Source organism: Rutilus rutilus, assembly GCF_951802725.1.
Source record: "Rutilus rutilus genome assembly, chromosome: 7".
NCBI lineage: Eukaryota > Metazoa > Chordata > Actinopteri > Cypriniformes > Leuciscidae > Rutilus > Rutilus rutilus.
In genome coordinates this window covers 13,776,749-13,793,962 of record NC_140221.1, presented here as the reverse complement: position 1 = coordinate 13,793,962, position 17,214 = coordinate 13,776,749, and the positions used below count along the sequence as shown (strand labels likewise).

At 36.8% G+C, this 17,214-nt stretch overlaps 1 protein-coding gene across 3 annotated transcripts in view; it reads right to left on the bottom strand.

Annotated features, from left to right (window-relative positions):
• Positions 1-17,214, bottom strand: part of abr (ABR activator of RhoGEF and GTPase) — a 331,053-nt gene that overhangs the window by 107,636 nt on the left and 206,203 nt on the right. For all 3 annotated transcript variants that reach the window (XM_084412865.1, XM_084412866.1, XM_084412867.1), the window contains 4 exons: positions 15,963-16,085; positions 15,708-15,783; positions 14,666-14,770; positions 4,286-4,360 (listed from right to left, as the gene is read on the bottom strand). In XM_084412865.1, coding sequence (XP_084268991.1) covers positions 4,286-4,360; positions 14,666-14,770; positions 15,708-15,783; positions 15,963-16,085 — 379 coding nt within the window. The remainder of the gene's footprint in view (positions 1-4,285; positions 4,361-14,665; positions 14,771-15,707; positions 15,784-15,962; positions 16,086-17,214) is intronic.

Below are 17,214 nucleotides of genomic sequence, written 5' to 3'. Positions count from 1 at the left end.
GCCATATGTGTCCATTATGCAAATTTACATTAGCATACTTTACATAGACACGATTTCATTCGAGCCCTGACCTCATAAAGCAAAGAGACATAATGTGTTATATATGCAAATATTCATGAGTGAAACCCCCACAGGACAAATGATCCAATTATGGCCTGGCAGCCATAGTGACCACAGTGCTGACTTGTGTTATGAGTTATGTTTTGTTTTTACTCAATACATTTAGTAATTTGTCCTGTGTGACGGAGCCGACTGGATTTGAGATTAGAGAGTTTTCAGATACAGATTCATCTCTGCCACTTTCATCTATACTAAGAAGAAACTTATGTAACAGAGGAGTTTCCATGTGCAAGAATCCCACAGTGTACTAATTTCATCTTTTGCAGAGGCCTTTGTCTGCTTGATTTACAATCAACATGAAACTGTGTTCACAACTCATTTTACTTACACAATGAAGTTAATTTGGTAGTAAAAGAGGAAATACATTGAAAAAAATGTTTTGAATAAAATTCTTAAGATTAAAACAAATAAAAAATATTGCGTGAGACAATAGACAATGCTAAACACTTTAAACAGTAAAGTAAGTTAAGATATTAATTATATGAAGTTAATTATTTATTAGTGAATAAAAGTGACATGATCTAATTACATGCATGTTAAATTCAGCAGGTGTGGATCGAAACGGAAGGTCGAGTTCTCGCCCAATTTGTCAGCGGCCTAGGTTCCAGAAGTATTTTCCCATTCTCTTTTCCCCAAATATATTTTTTAAAAAGTCTTCATCTTAAAGAGTCTTAAAGTCATATACAGAAAGAACCAAACCAGCCAGCTACAAGGTGAATCACAACATTAGAAACTTTGATTTGAAGCAAAAAGGTCTTCGAAAATCTGATAAAAAGACAAAGGTACAAGACCATGTACTTAACAGCTGTAATGAGGGAAAAGAACTACAATCCATGAAGCATTGCGAATGACAACCAAATTAAACCCAATGGAGAAACTATTGATGTGACCTCTCTGGTGGGGAAGGAGCCAAAGTTAGTGTGGGAGGTTACCAGCTAGCTATGCACAGCTCAGGCACTCAATGAGTGTTGTTTGTGTACATGCAAAATATACAAACTTACTGCATTTGCCGTGTTTGGATGCTGATAGGTTCGCAAAGCCATGAGTATCAATAGTAATGCAACGGGCGCCATTGTTGATGGAAGGCTTGTTCGAGATGCATCGGAGTGGCGCGGACCGATCGGAGCTGCGGGAGTGTTTGGAAAGCATACGACTCCTTGTGCTTTTGGATCGCTTTCACAGTGCTTTGATGTCATGCGCCAATCGGTCTGTGAGAAGCCGAACCATCTCGAACAAGCCTGATGTGTTTGTGTTTGGCGCTGCCGCACTAGAGTTGCTGGTCAACATGAGATGTATACAGTGACATAAGATCTGGCTCTGTGGTGGCTCTGTGCCTGTGGAGAGGCAAACCGGTTCTTAGAAAGCTCATCAGTCGAACCAACTCCGAACTGGCAATTGCTCTGGCTCTGAACTAGCACCTGGTTCTTGCTGGTGGAAAAGGGGTATAAGTGCAACTCTATGGAGTTGTGAAGTTGTTCTATCAAGACTCCGATGCTCTAAAGAGAGAAACAAATAAGTTATGCAAGAAGTGAGTTTGGGAAGTTTGAAAACAGCAACAGAGACAACGACCACAAGCTTAGCGCCCCCATTTTCAAGATCTGCACCAACTTCAGAATCTTCTCTTCAGAGATCCTCCAGATCGGCGTGTTCCAGATTGCCCGGATATTCTGTACGGTCTTCAAAATCTTCTCTTGAAGGCTCCTTCATCTGCATGTTTCAGAATCCTATTCCAGAATAAGGACCTTCTCTGTGCTCCAGAAATTCAACGTTCACAAGTACTTTGCGTTAAAGGCTGTGAAACGGATTCCAACTCCTTTTATCCCACTGCAACGTTGCCCAGCTCAGCAAGTGAAAGACGTCGCCGCTCGGACTTAGCACGTCACCAGGCAGAACGTAAATATCACTTTACCAAACCTCTTTCCAGAGACCTTGGCATTAGTGTATATTGTCAGTAGGGTTGGGTATCGAGGAAGCACGCTCGTAATAGAAGCGACGCGGTCGTGATTTGGTGCGACGCGCTCGTTTTTCCAGGCACGCCGATGCCTCGGCGAGATGAAAACATCTCAACTTTTCAGAATGCCACAAGCGCACCGCAGGTCATGTGACAAAAACCAAATGACCTTTCCGTAACAACATCGAAAGCTCGGCTGAACAGCTGATCATAGCTGTACAGGGCGGTTTTTATTTCTCATCTCTATAAATAGTAGTAAAGCTAATGCAAGGGCTAGAAATCAAATAATAATTTGCTGATACCTTGTCATCATGGAGAGCGCAGTTCATGGTTGCATAGCAACGACAGACGCCACGAGGAGAGCAGGCGCTTGTGGAAAGGAGGAGAGAGATGCGATATGTGAAAGGCTCCTAATTCAGGATAAACTGAGAATCTATTTGGTTTAAAATCGTTTTTGTTTTGTTTAAAATGGAGATCTCGATTACAACATCAGACAACTAACCAAAATAACATGTTCCAGTCTTTTTTTTTTTTTTTTAATACTCATTTGAATCTTTTTCAAACATGTTTAAAACTAATTAATTCAGTGTCTCGTTCATAAATACCAGTTAAATTAATGGATGATTCACCGTTTTTTAATGAATCTCTAGAGTCTTCTTGAATAAATGATTCAATGAAAAAATCATTTAACAGTCGATTTTTGCCACCTACTGGAGTAATAATGTAATCAGCACAATCTTTATTTAAAGAGACTCCTTTCACTTTAGCCATTTTATTGGTTATTGCTTAAAATTAGCAAGAATAAAAGGTAGAAATATTTATTCTTCAAGTATTTGCCCTTTTTTTTCGCTCGATAAGAGAAAGATCTATATCGATAAGAGCCGTATTTGATAAGCAGAATCAGAATATCTGCCATAGTAACATCCGACTCAGTCACTTGCATTTATCAGTCTTTGTTTTGCACTTTATCCATTCAGTAGTTGTTAGTTACTCGTGTCTATCCTTTTGTTAATAAAACCCTTTTATTACACTTGTGTCTTCCTTGTGTTGATAATACAATAAGAGGCTCTACAAGTTAACGATATCTCACAAATCCTTCAGATAGATTGGTCAGATGACGAACTTCCTCCAATTTATATCATTCTAATTCATCTAATTCAGTCAACAATCTTCCATGATTGTACTTTTTGATTTGTTTTGTTCTGAAGCTAAGCAGGGTTGAGCCTGGTCAGTACCTGGTTGGGAGACTCCCTGGGAAAAGTAGGTTGCTGCTGGGAGACGTTAGTGAGGGCAGTGGGGGGGGGGGGGGGGGGGTGCTCACCCTGTGGTCTGTGTGGGTCCTAATACCCCAGTATAGTGACAGAGACACTATACTGTCAAAAAGCACCATCCTTCGGATGAGACGTTAAACCGAGGTCCTGACATTCTGTGTTCTGTGGTCATTAAAAATCCCAGAATGTCTTTCGAAAAAGAGAAGGGGTGTAACCCCGGCATCCTGGCCAAATTTGCCCATTGGCCTCTGTCCATCATGGCCTCCAAATCATCCCCATATATTCTGATTGGCTTCATCTCTGTCTCCTCTCCACCAGTAAGCTGGTGTGTGGTGGGCGTCCTTGCGCGATATGGCTGCCGTCGCATCATCCAGGTGGATGCTGCACATTGGTGGTGGTTAAGGAGATTCCCCCCTTCTACGTAAAGCGTTTTGAGTACCCAGAAAAGTGCTACAGTATATATATGTAACTACTTATAATTATTATTATTACAGTTATATGCAATAGTGTTAACAGCTAAATGATGGGAAGTTCATCTTATGTGAACACATGAAAAAATGTGTAATTTCTCAGTCATACTCTTCCTCTTTCATCCCAACATGCCAAAACTTCAATGTCTACAGCTAATTACTTGTTCTCTGCATAATAAAAATATTACATATGCTGATTTATAAAGCTGTTAACTATACTCTTATTTTATTAACTATTAAAATTAACTATTATTAAAATTAACTACAGTATTTTCCTTTAAAACATCTAAGGTAGGTTTTTTATAAGGGTTTTTTTTTATTTATTTTTTAAGAAACTGAAATTGACATTATTGAATTACTATGCAGGATAAATGTTTGTTCTAGTCTTACATTCTACAAAACAACACAATAGAAAAAAGCAAAACACACAGTCTGCTAATGGCATGTAAAATGGACAAGACACTTTAACTTACTGGCAGATTCTTTCAGGCCCATGGCTTTATGGACGATCACATGCAGGAAGCCATATAGACCAGGAGATTCTTCGTCTGGAAGAAACAAGAAACACTCAGTAAGTGTATGTGTGTCTGAGAGGGAAATGAGTGAATTTATTAAGTGTGCAACTCTTTGCTTTAGTCATCTTTGAACAACAGTTCTCAAAGGGAAAGACGACACCTGGTGTATCCCAAAGTACTAGTATCTAGTAATCTCTGTTTCCCTCTCTGTGCTCATCAGTAAGAATGTGAGCAGCTGGTGATTGAGTTTTTGTCTGTTATATTTTTAACAGTTCTATTCTAATAGCAAATCTCCTGTCTGTGTGATCCATTTCTCTGCTGGACTGGTGATAGTAAATATCAGGCTATCTGACAAGCATTGTTATCAGTACTGAAAAAGCTAATCAGTCAGTAATGTAAAGTCAGACTGACTAGAAATATGACTGACTAAAAATTTCGAAGGGCAGTGCTTTTATAATTGTGATGTCATGCACTAGTTGCAAGATCTATTACATACAGATCAGATCAAGTCAAGAGTCACAGCCCCCTGACTTAGGCTGGTCTGCACTGGAAACACTGATGAAGAACTCTGTAAATTAGTGCTGGCGGAAAGAATGCAGATGTCAGAGAAAATGAAAACTGTCACATAACTGAGAGTCTACAGCTGCCTTAACTAAAACCGTGAGTTTGGATATCCATTCCAAAAGAGTTTAACATCGTGTGAACTGGATTTAAAAAAAACATGATTAATGAAAACAATATTTATGATAAGCCCCAGAAAATGTGAGAATTCTTATGGACTTAAATGCTCTTGTCCTGAGAGGAAACCTGCTACACGTGAGGGGTCTCCAGGATCACAGAACCAGTGACCACTTCAGGGTGGCCTTGACCGAATCTCTCACACACACACACAGAGTGGCTTATTGTATCAATATTAGAAGCAGTGGGTGGCAGTGCTCAAGTTGCAGTCTCTCTTTCTCTACGTTTATTTAGCAGGAAGTGAACTAGCAGAGAAGCTCTTTGAACCTACACCACCTCATCAGAACAACACAAGAGAGAGTAAACAATCATGGACCTGATGGTGTTTGTGGACATGAGATCATAATCCAGTCCAAAAGTAAGAATCAAATGTAATCTCATCATTCAGTTTGATTAAACTCAGACTCACCTTAAAGAAAAAGTCAAATCATCTCTGCTCCAATAGCATCACTACATCATTGCAAAAAAAAGGCTGTTTTGAAACACCTTTCCTACACAAACCCCTCATCTACCTATAAAGACGAGTCAACTTTACAGCGTGTAAAGACAGTTAGGAACCACTGAGTTTTGTTCTTGCATGTTGAGCAAGAATGTTTGAACTTCACATTTACCATATTTGATGTGCTCTATGTTGTTGATCAATGTTTCTTTAGGCATCTTTACGGCCACACGCGTGAGCAGCGCAAATTTCTTTCAGCGTGCCGTGCATGTTAACCAATTCACACTGGGAGCAGGAGCAGCAAGTGAGCGCCAAGCAGGAGCGTCGTGTGAGAAGCAGTGAAGAGGGGGTTTTGGCACTGAGTCTATATTTGCTGCACTGCATTAGAAATTGAGTATGAAATTAGAAATAGTGACATTTATTTTGTCCACACTTTTGATGGACAAAATAAATATGATTTCACACAAAAAGTGTGTTTTAAAAGCAAGTACTGTAATGGATTATAAGATAACAAACAGGTAAGATTTAAAAAAAAAAGTTTATTCTCAAATCAATATCTCTCATCCACATAATTATTTATGAGGTGAAATATCATGTAATAAGGGGTATGACTATACCAATAACAACAGACACTGCGTCTGGTTTTGTCAGATTAGTGTTACCATCTGTTGGCGTTAGTCGATGCTTGATTTCACCGACTGAACGTGTTCGATCAGCATTTGCCGGGTTGTGGAATGTCTGAAAAGTGTAATACTGTAATCTGTGTTGGTTGCCGTCTATCTGTGCAATGTGAAGTGGCCTTTACAGTAAAACATAGTTGTGCACCACTTGGTTTCTTGAATTTTACTTTCAATTCCTGAATTTAAATTTAAATTCCAAGTCAATTATTGAACCTATAAATGTAATATAGGTAATAGAGCAAACAGGATGTAGAAATGCAATTCTAATCATAATATTTATTAAAATATTTAATGAAATTAAATTAAAATGAACTGAAATTTTTAGAAAGTTTAAGACAATAAAAGAAAAGTTTGTCAAGACGAATTTTTATAGCTTAAAGTATTGCTCAAAGTTTGAAAGTTTATAATGTATTCACTACTGAACTTTTATGCAATCAATTCTACTTCCTGTAATTACAATTCAAATTCAACGTGTGTTGTAGCCAATTCAGTTCAAATTGAACTCATGACTTAAGAGTCAATTCTTAAATTCAGAATTTTGCCAAACCTGGAGTAAAAAGCAACAATCTTTCTGTGTCACGCATACAGTAAACACATTCATTTTAGCTTTAAATCCACAGTGGTTTGTGCTTCTGTAGATGTTCTTCAAGTTAAATAGTTATTATATATATATATATATATATATATATATATATATATACAGTGAGGAAAATAAGTATTTGAACACCCTGCTATTTTGCAAGTTCTCCCACTTAGAAATCATGGAGGGGTCTGAAATTGTCATCGTAGGTGCATGTCCACTGTGAGAGACATAATCTAAAAAAGAAAATCCAGAAATCACAATGTATGATTTTTTAACTATTTATTTGCATGATACAGCTGCAAATAAGTATTTGAACACCTGAGAAAATCAATGTTAATATTTGGTACAGTAGCCTTTGTTTGCAATTACAGAGGTCAAACGTTTCCTGTAGTTTTTCACCAGGTTTGCACACACTGCAGGAGGGATTTTGGCCCACTCCTCCACACAGATCTTCTCTAGATCAGTCAGGTTTCTGGGCTGTCGCTGAGAAACACGGAGTTTGAGCTCCCTCCAAAGATTCTCTATTGGGTTTAGGTCTGGAGACTGGCTAGGCCACGCCAGAACCTTGATATGCTTCTTACAGAGCCACTCCTTGGTTATCCTGGCTCTGTGCTTCGGGTCATTGTCATGTTGGAAGACCCAGCCTCGACCCATCTTCAATGCTCTAACTGTTCCTCAAAATCTCGCAATACATGGCCCCAGTCATCCTCTCCTTAATACAGTGCAGTCGCCCTGTCCCATGTGCAGAAAAACACCCCCAAAGCATGATGCTACCACCCCCATGCTTCACAGTAGGGATGGTGTTCTTGGGATGGTACTCATCATTCTTCTTCCTCCAAACACGTTTAGTGGAATTATGACCAAAAAGTTATATTTTGGTCTCATCTGACCACATGTCTTTCTCCCATGACTCCTCTGGATCATCCAAATGGTCATTGGCAAACTTAAGACGGGCCTTGACATGTGCTGGTTTAAGCAGGGGAACCTTCCGTGCCATGCATGATTTCAAACCATGACGTCTTAGTGTATTACCAACAGTAACCTTGGAAACGGTGGTCCCAGCTCTTTTCAGGTCATTGACCAGCTCCTCCCGTGTAGTTCTGGGCTGATTTCTCACCTTTCTTAGGATCATTGAGACCCCACGAGGTGAGATCTTGCATGGAGCCCCAGCCCGAGGGAGATTGACAGTCATGTTTAGCTTCTTCCATTTTCTAATGATTGCTCCAACAGTGGACCTTTTTTCACCAAGCTGCTTGGCAATTTCCCCGTAGCCCTTTCCAGCCTTGTGGAGGTGTACAATTTTGTCTCTAGTGTCTTTGGACAGCTCTTTGGTCTTGGCCATGTTAGTAGTTGGATTCTTACTGATTGTATGGGGTGGACAGGTGTCTTTATGCAGCTAACGACCTCAAACAGGTGCATCTAATTTAGGATAATAAATGGAGTGGAGGTGGACATTTTAAAGGCAGACTAACAGGTCTTTGAGGGTCAGAATTCTAGCTGATAGACAGGTGTTCAAATACTTATTTGCAGCTGTATCATACAAATAAATAGTTAAAAAATCATATATTGTGATTTCTGGATTTTTTTTTTTTTTAGATTATGTCTCTCACAGTGGACATGCACCTACGATGACAATTTCAGACCCCTCCATGATTTCCAAGTGGGAGAACTTGCAAAATAGCAGGGTGTTCAAATACTTATTTTCCTCACTGTATATATATATATATATACATATATATACATATATATACATATATATATATATATATATACAGTGTTGGGGAGTAGTTAACTACAAGTAGCGACGCTACTAACTTAACTACATTTTTCAGTAGCTTGGCAGTAGCTCAGTTGCTTTTTAAACAGTGTAGCTTTTCTAGTAGCTAACTACTTTTTGCAGCAAGTAGCGGTGTTGCGCGAGCAAAAGCTACATTGCGTTTTGTCGAGCCTGCGCGAATCAGCGCGATGCAAGGATATTCTTCTTGTTAGATTACAAACTAATTTTTTGCCATTACCGCCACCTGTTGTTTAATCACGCATCTTGCGGCTAACGGTTCACTGACGTACAGAAGTGGGTTGACACACCCATTTTATCCATGATGGAGCAAGACGGCAGATTTGGAGGATGGAGAAACAACTAACGTTAATTACCCATGGCCTTATTTGTCCAAGTTCATGTCTCTCAAAGAAACGACAAGTAAAGGTTACACTTTTGTATGCAATCTTTTTAAGAAAATGTTCTACATGCAATTTACGTTGGATGTATATTTTGTTCTTGCAATGTTGTATTTGTTGCAATTTTGCACTTTTGACAAACAGTCTGAGATATTTGAGTGTTGTGTGTAATAAAACAATACTCTTTGAAATCATAATTGTATTGCATTGTTTTAAACACTAAATATTTGACTTAAAACATTCCTCAGACAATTCAGTTATTTATAATATACGTTGTTCAAAAAAATCAAAAGTAGTTTCAATGTAGCTAGCTACTTTTTGATAGTAACTTGTAGTGTAGCTAACTACTTTTCCAAAAGGGTAGCTTGACTGTAGTTTAACTACTTTAACTTACGAGTAGCTTGTAGCTTGTCAAACTACAGTTTCAGAGTAGCTTCCCCAACACTGTATATATATATATATATATATACATATATATATATATATATATATATATATATATATATATATATATATTAGAGGTGGGCATAGATTAATTTTTTTAATCTAGATTAATCTAGATTAATTTTGAAATTAATCTAGATTAAAATGGCTCATTTGAATTCTGCCGAAGGCATTCAGAATATGTGTGCTACCCAAATAATGACTATAAAAGTAAGTCTTTGAGAACGGGTTTCTCAAGCCAGGTGGCGCATTAGACCAGGGGCTCATCTCCTGTTTCCAAAATGCATCACAAACTGCTTGAGAAAGCTGTTCTACTCATAGACTGTAAAAGGTTACTACTGTACTGTTACCGTCCGTAGGCAACATTAGGTAGGCCTATGTTATTATCAACTACTATAGGCTATCAATTAGGGATGGGCGATATGGCATAAAATCCATATTGTGATATACATTGCAGCCTCTTGCGATAACGATATATATTATAATACAACTATTTCAGAACAGGTTACACAGACCCTGCTAAACACCTGTTAAATGTATATATATATATATATATATATTAGTGCTGCACGATTAATCGTATCGCAATCGCAATCGCGATGTCAAGCCTACGCGATTATATGACGCAAAATGCTGCGATTTTATATTAAATAAACAAATTAGCGCTGTTAACGCACTTATTAATGCAAATGCTTTTAAACCATTCATGCGCGATAAGACATAAAAGAACGAGCCGCCTGTGAATGTCCTCCTGACACACACACACATGTACACACACACACACACACACACAGATAGACGCGCGCCAGTATCAAGTTCTCTTTCGCGGTAGAACGAACAACACACAGACACATGTATGCCAAAATGAACGCGCTGCCTGTGAATGTCCTGACTGTGACAGACAGAAAGACTCGCGCTAATATCGTGCGTGCGCACAAAACAGCATGACAGAATACAGTTATCTTTCGAGCTTGAACGAACAATAACACACACAATTATGCAAAAATGTATTTTTGTCGAGTGTCTTCATAACATAAGAGTAGTCTTATGATGAACACGAAGAGTTGTGATAACTCGTGAAAGAATGAGGCGTGTGAGATCCGCGTCTCTGACAGCGGCTGGTCTTAAAGGGACAGTACAGTAGCCACTAATTACATCTGTCGCTAAAGTTATTATTATTATTTAATTTTTTTTCAATTTCTTTTTTATTATTATTATTTTTCTTTAACCTGACATGTATGGTTATATTTACTCTTGTATGTAAATTATGTTTTGTTCTTGTTAAAATGCAAAAAAAAAATGCAAAAAAAAAAAAAATCTGTAGCTAAAGTTAATCAAAGAACAAAGGGAACAGAGAAAAACACTCACTGCTCTTGACTAAAGAACTTTTTTCTTTAGGCAGATTATCACTAATCTGTGTGTGCATTTATTTTCCTTGAGAACCAAGCAAGTTGACTCATGAAACCATTTGTTTATTATATCGCATATCGTAATCGTAATCGCAATATTGACCTCTATTATCGCAATATGACATTTTCCCCAAATCGTGCAGCCCTAATATATATTATATATATATATATTATTTTTTTTAAGGGTGTATGTAGTTTTGAGAACAAATATTGTCTAAAACTGTAAGTATACAACATAATTTTGCAGATAAATAAAATTTAAGTACACTAGCTGCAGAGACTTAAGTAGGTCTAATGTTTATTATGGCTTGGAGCTTATGAAACCCCAAATTTTAAATTAGAATATTGTCTAACTGATGTCTTTTCAGTTAAAAAGAAACACAACAACGATTCTTAAAATCGGGCGCAGACAGAGATTATGTGCTACACCACGATATATTGGGAATAATACGCGCGCGCTGATATTCAGTGATATCATGTTTCGTTTTGAATTTGAGGTGGTAGAAGGGATTAGTCATGTGTTAACTTACCGAACTGTTAGGCTACCCCACACACTCTGTCTATGTAGTTTGCTGCTGCTCGTCGGACGGCTTAAATCCAAACCAAGTCCAAATAATGTATGTTGCACCGATCTTTTTCACCAGCTTTCACTTTCAGCCGTGTTTACTTAAGATGACGACGAATATGATGCGTTGCAGCCGGGTGTACCTCGCGGCCGCGAGTAGATTGCGTCATCATAGCTTGTGTAGTATAGAGCCAGCTCCCAACCCAACTTTGAGAATAGATTAACGGCGATATTTTTTTATCGCGCGATAAGAGTCTCGCGTTAACGCAGCACGTTAACGCCGATAACGGCCCACCACTAATATATATATATATATATATATATATATATATATATATATATATATATATATATAATTCCCCCAAGCTTGTAATCATCAATATTTAAACTTAAAATTACCTAATTAAATTAAACAACACAGGAAAAAAAGGAACAGAAAATAGTCCTATATTAAAATAATATTAAACATCAATATATCAATATATTATTATTTTTCAATAATCAATCAACATAATCAATTTAACAGATTTTATAAAAAAAAAAAAACTAATTATCCAAATAAAATATAGTCCTACAAAGCTATTATTACCAGAGCATGTGATCAGAGCAGGTCATTTTACCATTGTTGCCCAGCATGACTATACCAGCTCAGTAGGGCTATTGCAAACAGAAGTCTACTACAGAGAAATTTCACGTTATTTGAGCGGACTTTGCTTTTCCAGTGCGTGATCGGTACATGATTGGAGAGTTTGGGCCGTTAACGACAGAGCAGAACGCGCAGCGCAAACACGGAGCGGAACATTGAGCAGAGAGCACAGCGCGCCGACACACACACGGAACGGAGAGCGCGACGCACACACTGAGCGGAAAAGACCCGCTCATGAAAGCTGCGCGAGAATGAAACCTGATCGCCGAACACGGAGGGGATATCAATGCAGATGTCAGGGGCATATTTTCGGCCTTTTCAATAGCAGCAATAACAGGAAATCATTAAAACGAGGCAGAAAAAAAAAAGTGCTGCGTCAATTGCGTTTTTTTTTTACGCGTTAAACATCTCAAATTAATCGCAAAGATTAACGCGTTAATTCCCCCCCCAGCCCTAATATATATATATATATATATATATATATATATATATACACACACATACAGCATTCTCCTCTCAAATCAATATTTTATTTATTTATTTATTTATTTAATGTTGCAGTGTGGTCAGAGCATTGATAAAATAAATAAATAAATAAATAAATAAAATAAATAAGAATTCAGAATAGAAGAATTAAAGAATAAATACATAAATTAAACCGTTTTAATCTGATTATTAGTAATAATGTCATTATTTATTGAAAGAAACAAAACACTTGAGTGGTATGCATTAAGTGGTATGTACTATATAGCAAATCTCCATTGCTTCATTGTTGAATCATCGAAGAATGTAAACTATATTATTACATGGCTCTGTGAAATACTTGATTCTGATTAGTCAATCGCGCCACCCAGCGGTATGTTATTCCCCCATAATAACCAGTAAAAACGGATAACACAGACTCATCCAAGTAACTGAAGTCAGCGCTATACGATTGATAGGAACGGTTTTTCTTTTGTGGAAGTTTTGCGTTTGGTGAGCTAATAAAATATTAAAACTATATAATAAAATAAAATTTATATAATATAAAAATCTATATTCTGCGTACAATTATTTAATTATGTCATCCGGGTATGGACTCACTCTCTTGTTTCATGCAAATGCAGCTGCTGCCGCCATTTTGCAACAATTGTTTTGTATACTGTAATGGATTATAAGATAACAAACAGGTAAGATTTTTAAAAAGTTTAATCTCAAATCAATATCTCTCATCCACATAATTATTTATGAGGTGAAATACCATGTAATAAGGGGTATGACTGTACCATATCCCTTAAATCTCCATCTAGTTTGAACTTGCCGCTTGCTAGCAACTGCTTTCTTCGTGGAAGCTTTGCGTTAAAAAGCCCTAATAAAATATTTCAACTCAAGTCAATACTCTGTCTAATTATTTACTTACAGTATGTGGCAAGTAGCCATGTAATAAGTGGGATAATGTACATCCAGCCAGTTGTTATCGCAGAATAAAATAAATCCCTTCAGTGTGACGTAAGACCTGATCACCCTGTCGGGGTTTATTCTGCAGTAACAACCGGCTGGATGTACATTATCCTACTTTTCGCCCAGCATTATATTAAAAGCTGGATATATATATTACTTTACCTGCATATACAGTATACTCACATTAAGCAATATATACTATATATATATATCAAATCTTGGGTGCATGATTGTTTATATCGTCGCAAAAATTTAAACTGTATTATAATACAGCTCTATATATAAAGTTGGATTTATTATTTCCAACTTTATTCGCATACAGTCAATACACTCAAATAAGGCAATATATACTATATAGCAAATCTCAAATGCCTGTTATTAATATATTATGAACATTAACAACATGAATTTCTATTAAGCTGCTTTGAAACAATGTGTATTCTGAAAAGAGCTATATAAATAAATTTGACTTGAGGTTTTGCGTTACAGTAATTGTATCATGGGATAAGCAGGTTTTATAAGAGGTTTAATGCATTTCATGGCTAAATGCATTAATATGTTTGAATCTACCTCCAACCACTAATAATTCAAAAAGAGAGGTTTGGAGTTGGAGTACTTAGGAAGTGTTGTCCTTTTGATAGTGACTAACTCCAACTCTGCTAACTGGGGTTGTATGTGGAAGATAATGGACAGATGGATTTAATGTCATCCAAATCGGAAAAAAAGTCCACACAAATACAAACAACCAAGTTCAGAAACTCTGCCCTGCCCTGCCAATGTAGCAGCATCTACATTGCACAGGTTATCAGTAGAGTAGAACCAGACTGTAACCTAGATTTCTGAAAATCCCATTTGGACTTTTGCACTGTGATGGAAAGAGAAAGAGAAAGAGAGGAATGAAGAAAATGGGGTAGTGAGTATAAATAAAAACTATTGGGATGAGAGCTGAAAGCATTTAACTGGAAACAAAAGGGAAAGAAACACTGGAATGGAGAATAAGCTTTGTACTGAAGTTCTTCTCAAGTCAAAGACAAATGAGATGTATGAAAAACTAATACTAACTAAACTAAATGTATCTCAGGACATCTGATATAAACTGAAATTGATTTCACTGACATATTTTACCCTAGTCTCCCCAGATTCAGACAGCATTTACATTTGACCCCTCTAGATATAACTAGAGAGCAGAGAAAAAAACGTGAAAATATGTGTCACTTACCATCTTTGGTGCTGGTGACGGGAATGTTGTGGACAGTTCTGAGTTTGAAGCAGGAGCCAGTTAACACTTGCAGCTCTACTGAACTCAACACACATGCCTGCAGGTCTAAAAACACACATACACACACAGTGAGCTCTAAAATTAAGAGCTCTACAGTTAAAGCACTAAAATTACTAAATGGAAATAAAGTAAAACGGAACTAAAACTAAACAAAAAAATAAATTTGAGAAATTGTTTTTTCAGTGAGAAAAAAAATGGAGAGAAAAAAATGACAAGCACATAACATTCCTAAAACAAAATTAAAATTACAACTAAACATATACATAATAATAATATATAAATAAATGATTAAAAACGATATTAGTATATAAATAATACTAAAATAGCACTGCTACACATGCATTGCTGAACATTCAGGATGTCCACAGAAAGGTAGGACATTTTCAGGATCATTTTCAAGAATCATTATGACTCCAAATCCCCCTAATGTCCAACACATTATTTGAAGCCCATTTCCATCTTGGATGACAAAGACGACAGTGATTGCCTTTTGGTAAATAATTTAAACATAAAATATGTTTTGTGGCTCTTAAAGAAAAAAAGGAAAAAAAACAGAGAAAAAAGATTGGTCTTGTCTTTCTGGTGTTAAATAATTATTAAAAAAAGTAAACAGCTTTGTGAACACTTTGTGAACACAGAAAAATGCAGAATTTCAGGACCAGGATCTAAAATAAGCATACATAACCAAGTGGAAATAAACTCATTGTAAGTGAGAGCTCACCACTGCATTTAATTTTAAGTTATAAATTTTTATTATAACCTATTGTAAATAATTATAAATAAATCATCTTGCTGCCTTCTTGCTAAATTTACTAAGGCCCTATAGTGGACCTATCAGTTTTAAATAGTTTTAAACCTTAGAGAGCATTACTGGAGTGACAGCGAGGCTAATACAGAAATGATGGATTGTGTAATTTTTTAATGATGATTTGATATTGTAAGGGAGAATAATCTGATCTTTTAAAATAACACATTTTCTTACCTTTCTTCATCAGTTTCTGAATGCTTTCCCTCCATTCTGACCTCTCATAATCTGAGGACAGCAGGAACAGGTAGCTCTGGAGAGAGAAAGAGACAGTGAGTAGAATAACAATGGCTCCCCCTATTGGAAAGCTATAAACAACAGAAGCACAATATTTAAACAGAAAACATTTATGTGTCATGTGTAACAAGTGTTAAAAATATATCTTTTCACAAATAACAGTGTTGTAAATCAAATGGTTGTGCGATGCGGTACCTTGCCGTGTTTGTTGTGGATGCGGAATGGGATGGTAGGGGAGTGTATCAGCAGACACGACTCCTGCTCATTCATCTTCTTCCTTAGACGATCCACGTTACGACTCTGACCTTTCTGTGCTTTCTGTTCACACACAAATCAATCTGAAATTAGTACATTAAACATGCACTTACAGTTGTGGTCAGAATTATTGGCACCCCTGGTAAATATGGTCAAAGATGGCTGTAAAAATAAATCTGCATTGTTTATCCCTTTGATCTTTCATTAAAAAATGTTGCACAGGGGTAAATCACCATTTTTTATGAGTAAAATATCTCTGAAGTATATTCCCATTAATATTTACTTTTTTTTTTTTTTTTTGCCTACCAGAGTGACCTGGAACATGAAATTGTATAGCAATGACTTCTTGTTTCACAGGAGTTGAAACACAAAGGCCAAATTCCCTCAATCGTCCATCACAATGAGTAAAACCAAAGAATATAGTTCTGATGTGCAGCAAAAGATTGTTGAGCTTCACAAAATAGAAAGTGGCTGTAAGAAAATAGTTAAAGCATTGAAAATTCCCACTTCCAGCATCAGAGCAATAATTAAGAAGTTCCAATCAACTAAAGATGTAACGAATCTACATGTAGAGGACGTGTCTAAATTGTCCTAATGCTCAGCGAGGAGGAAAGTTTGAGTGGCCAAAGACTCTCCAAGGATCACAGATGGAGAATTGCAGAGATTAGTTGAGTTTTGGGGTCAGAAAGCAAAAAAAAAAAAAAAAAAAACACATCATCACATGTTGTTTGGGAGGGTTTCAAGAAAATTCATTCGCACTCATCCAAAAACAAACTCCAGAATATTTGTTTGTCAGACACGACTGGAACTTCAAAAGGCACCAGATTCTATGGTCAGATGAAACAAACAAAAAAAAAGAGCTTTTTGGCAGCAAACCCACCAGATGGGTTTGGGGCAAACAGGGATAAAAAGTACCCCATCCCCACAGTAAAATACACTGCTGGATCTCCCAAGCCAAAACTCCAAAGCAAACTTCACAGTAGGCTTGCTGCGAGTCGGTGTCGCCAATGTTACTGGTTACATCACTTGCCCACCACGGCACCACCCCCACCTTTTTATAGTGTTAAAAATAATTTAATTCAGTTAGAGAACTTTTAGAGAAAAGTTTGAATAGAGAAATATGAAATGATGTTTCAATGTTTTAATTAAAAAAAATGAAATGATACTTTTAATTATGAAATAGGATGCAGCA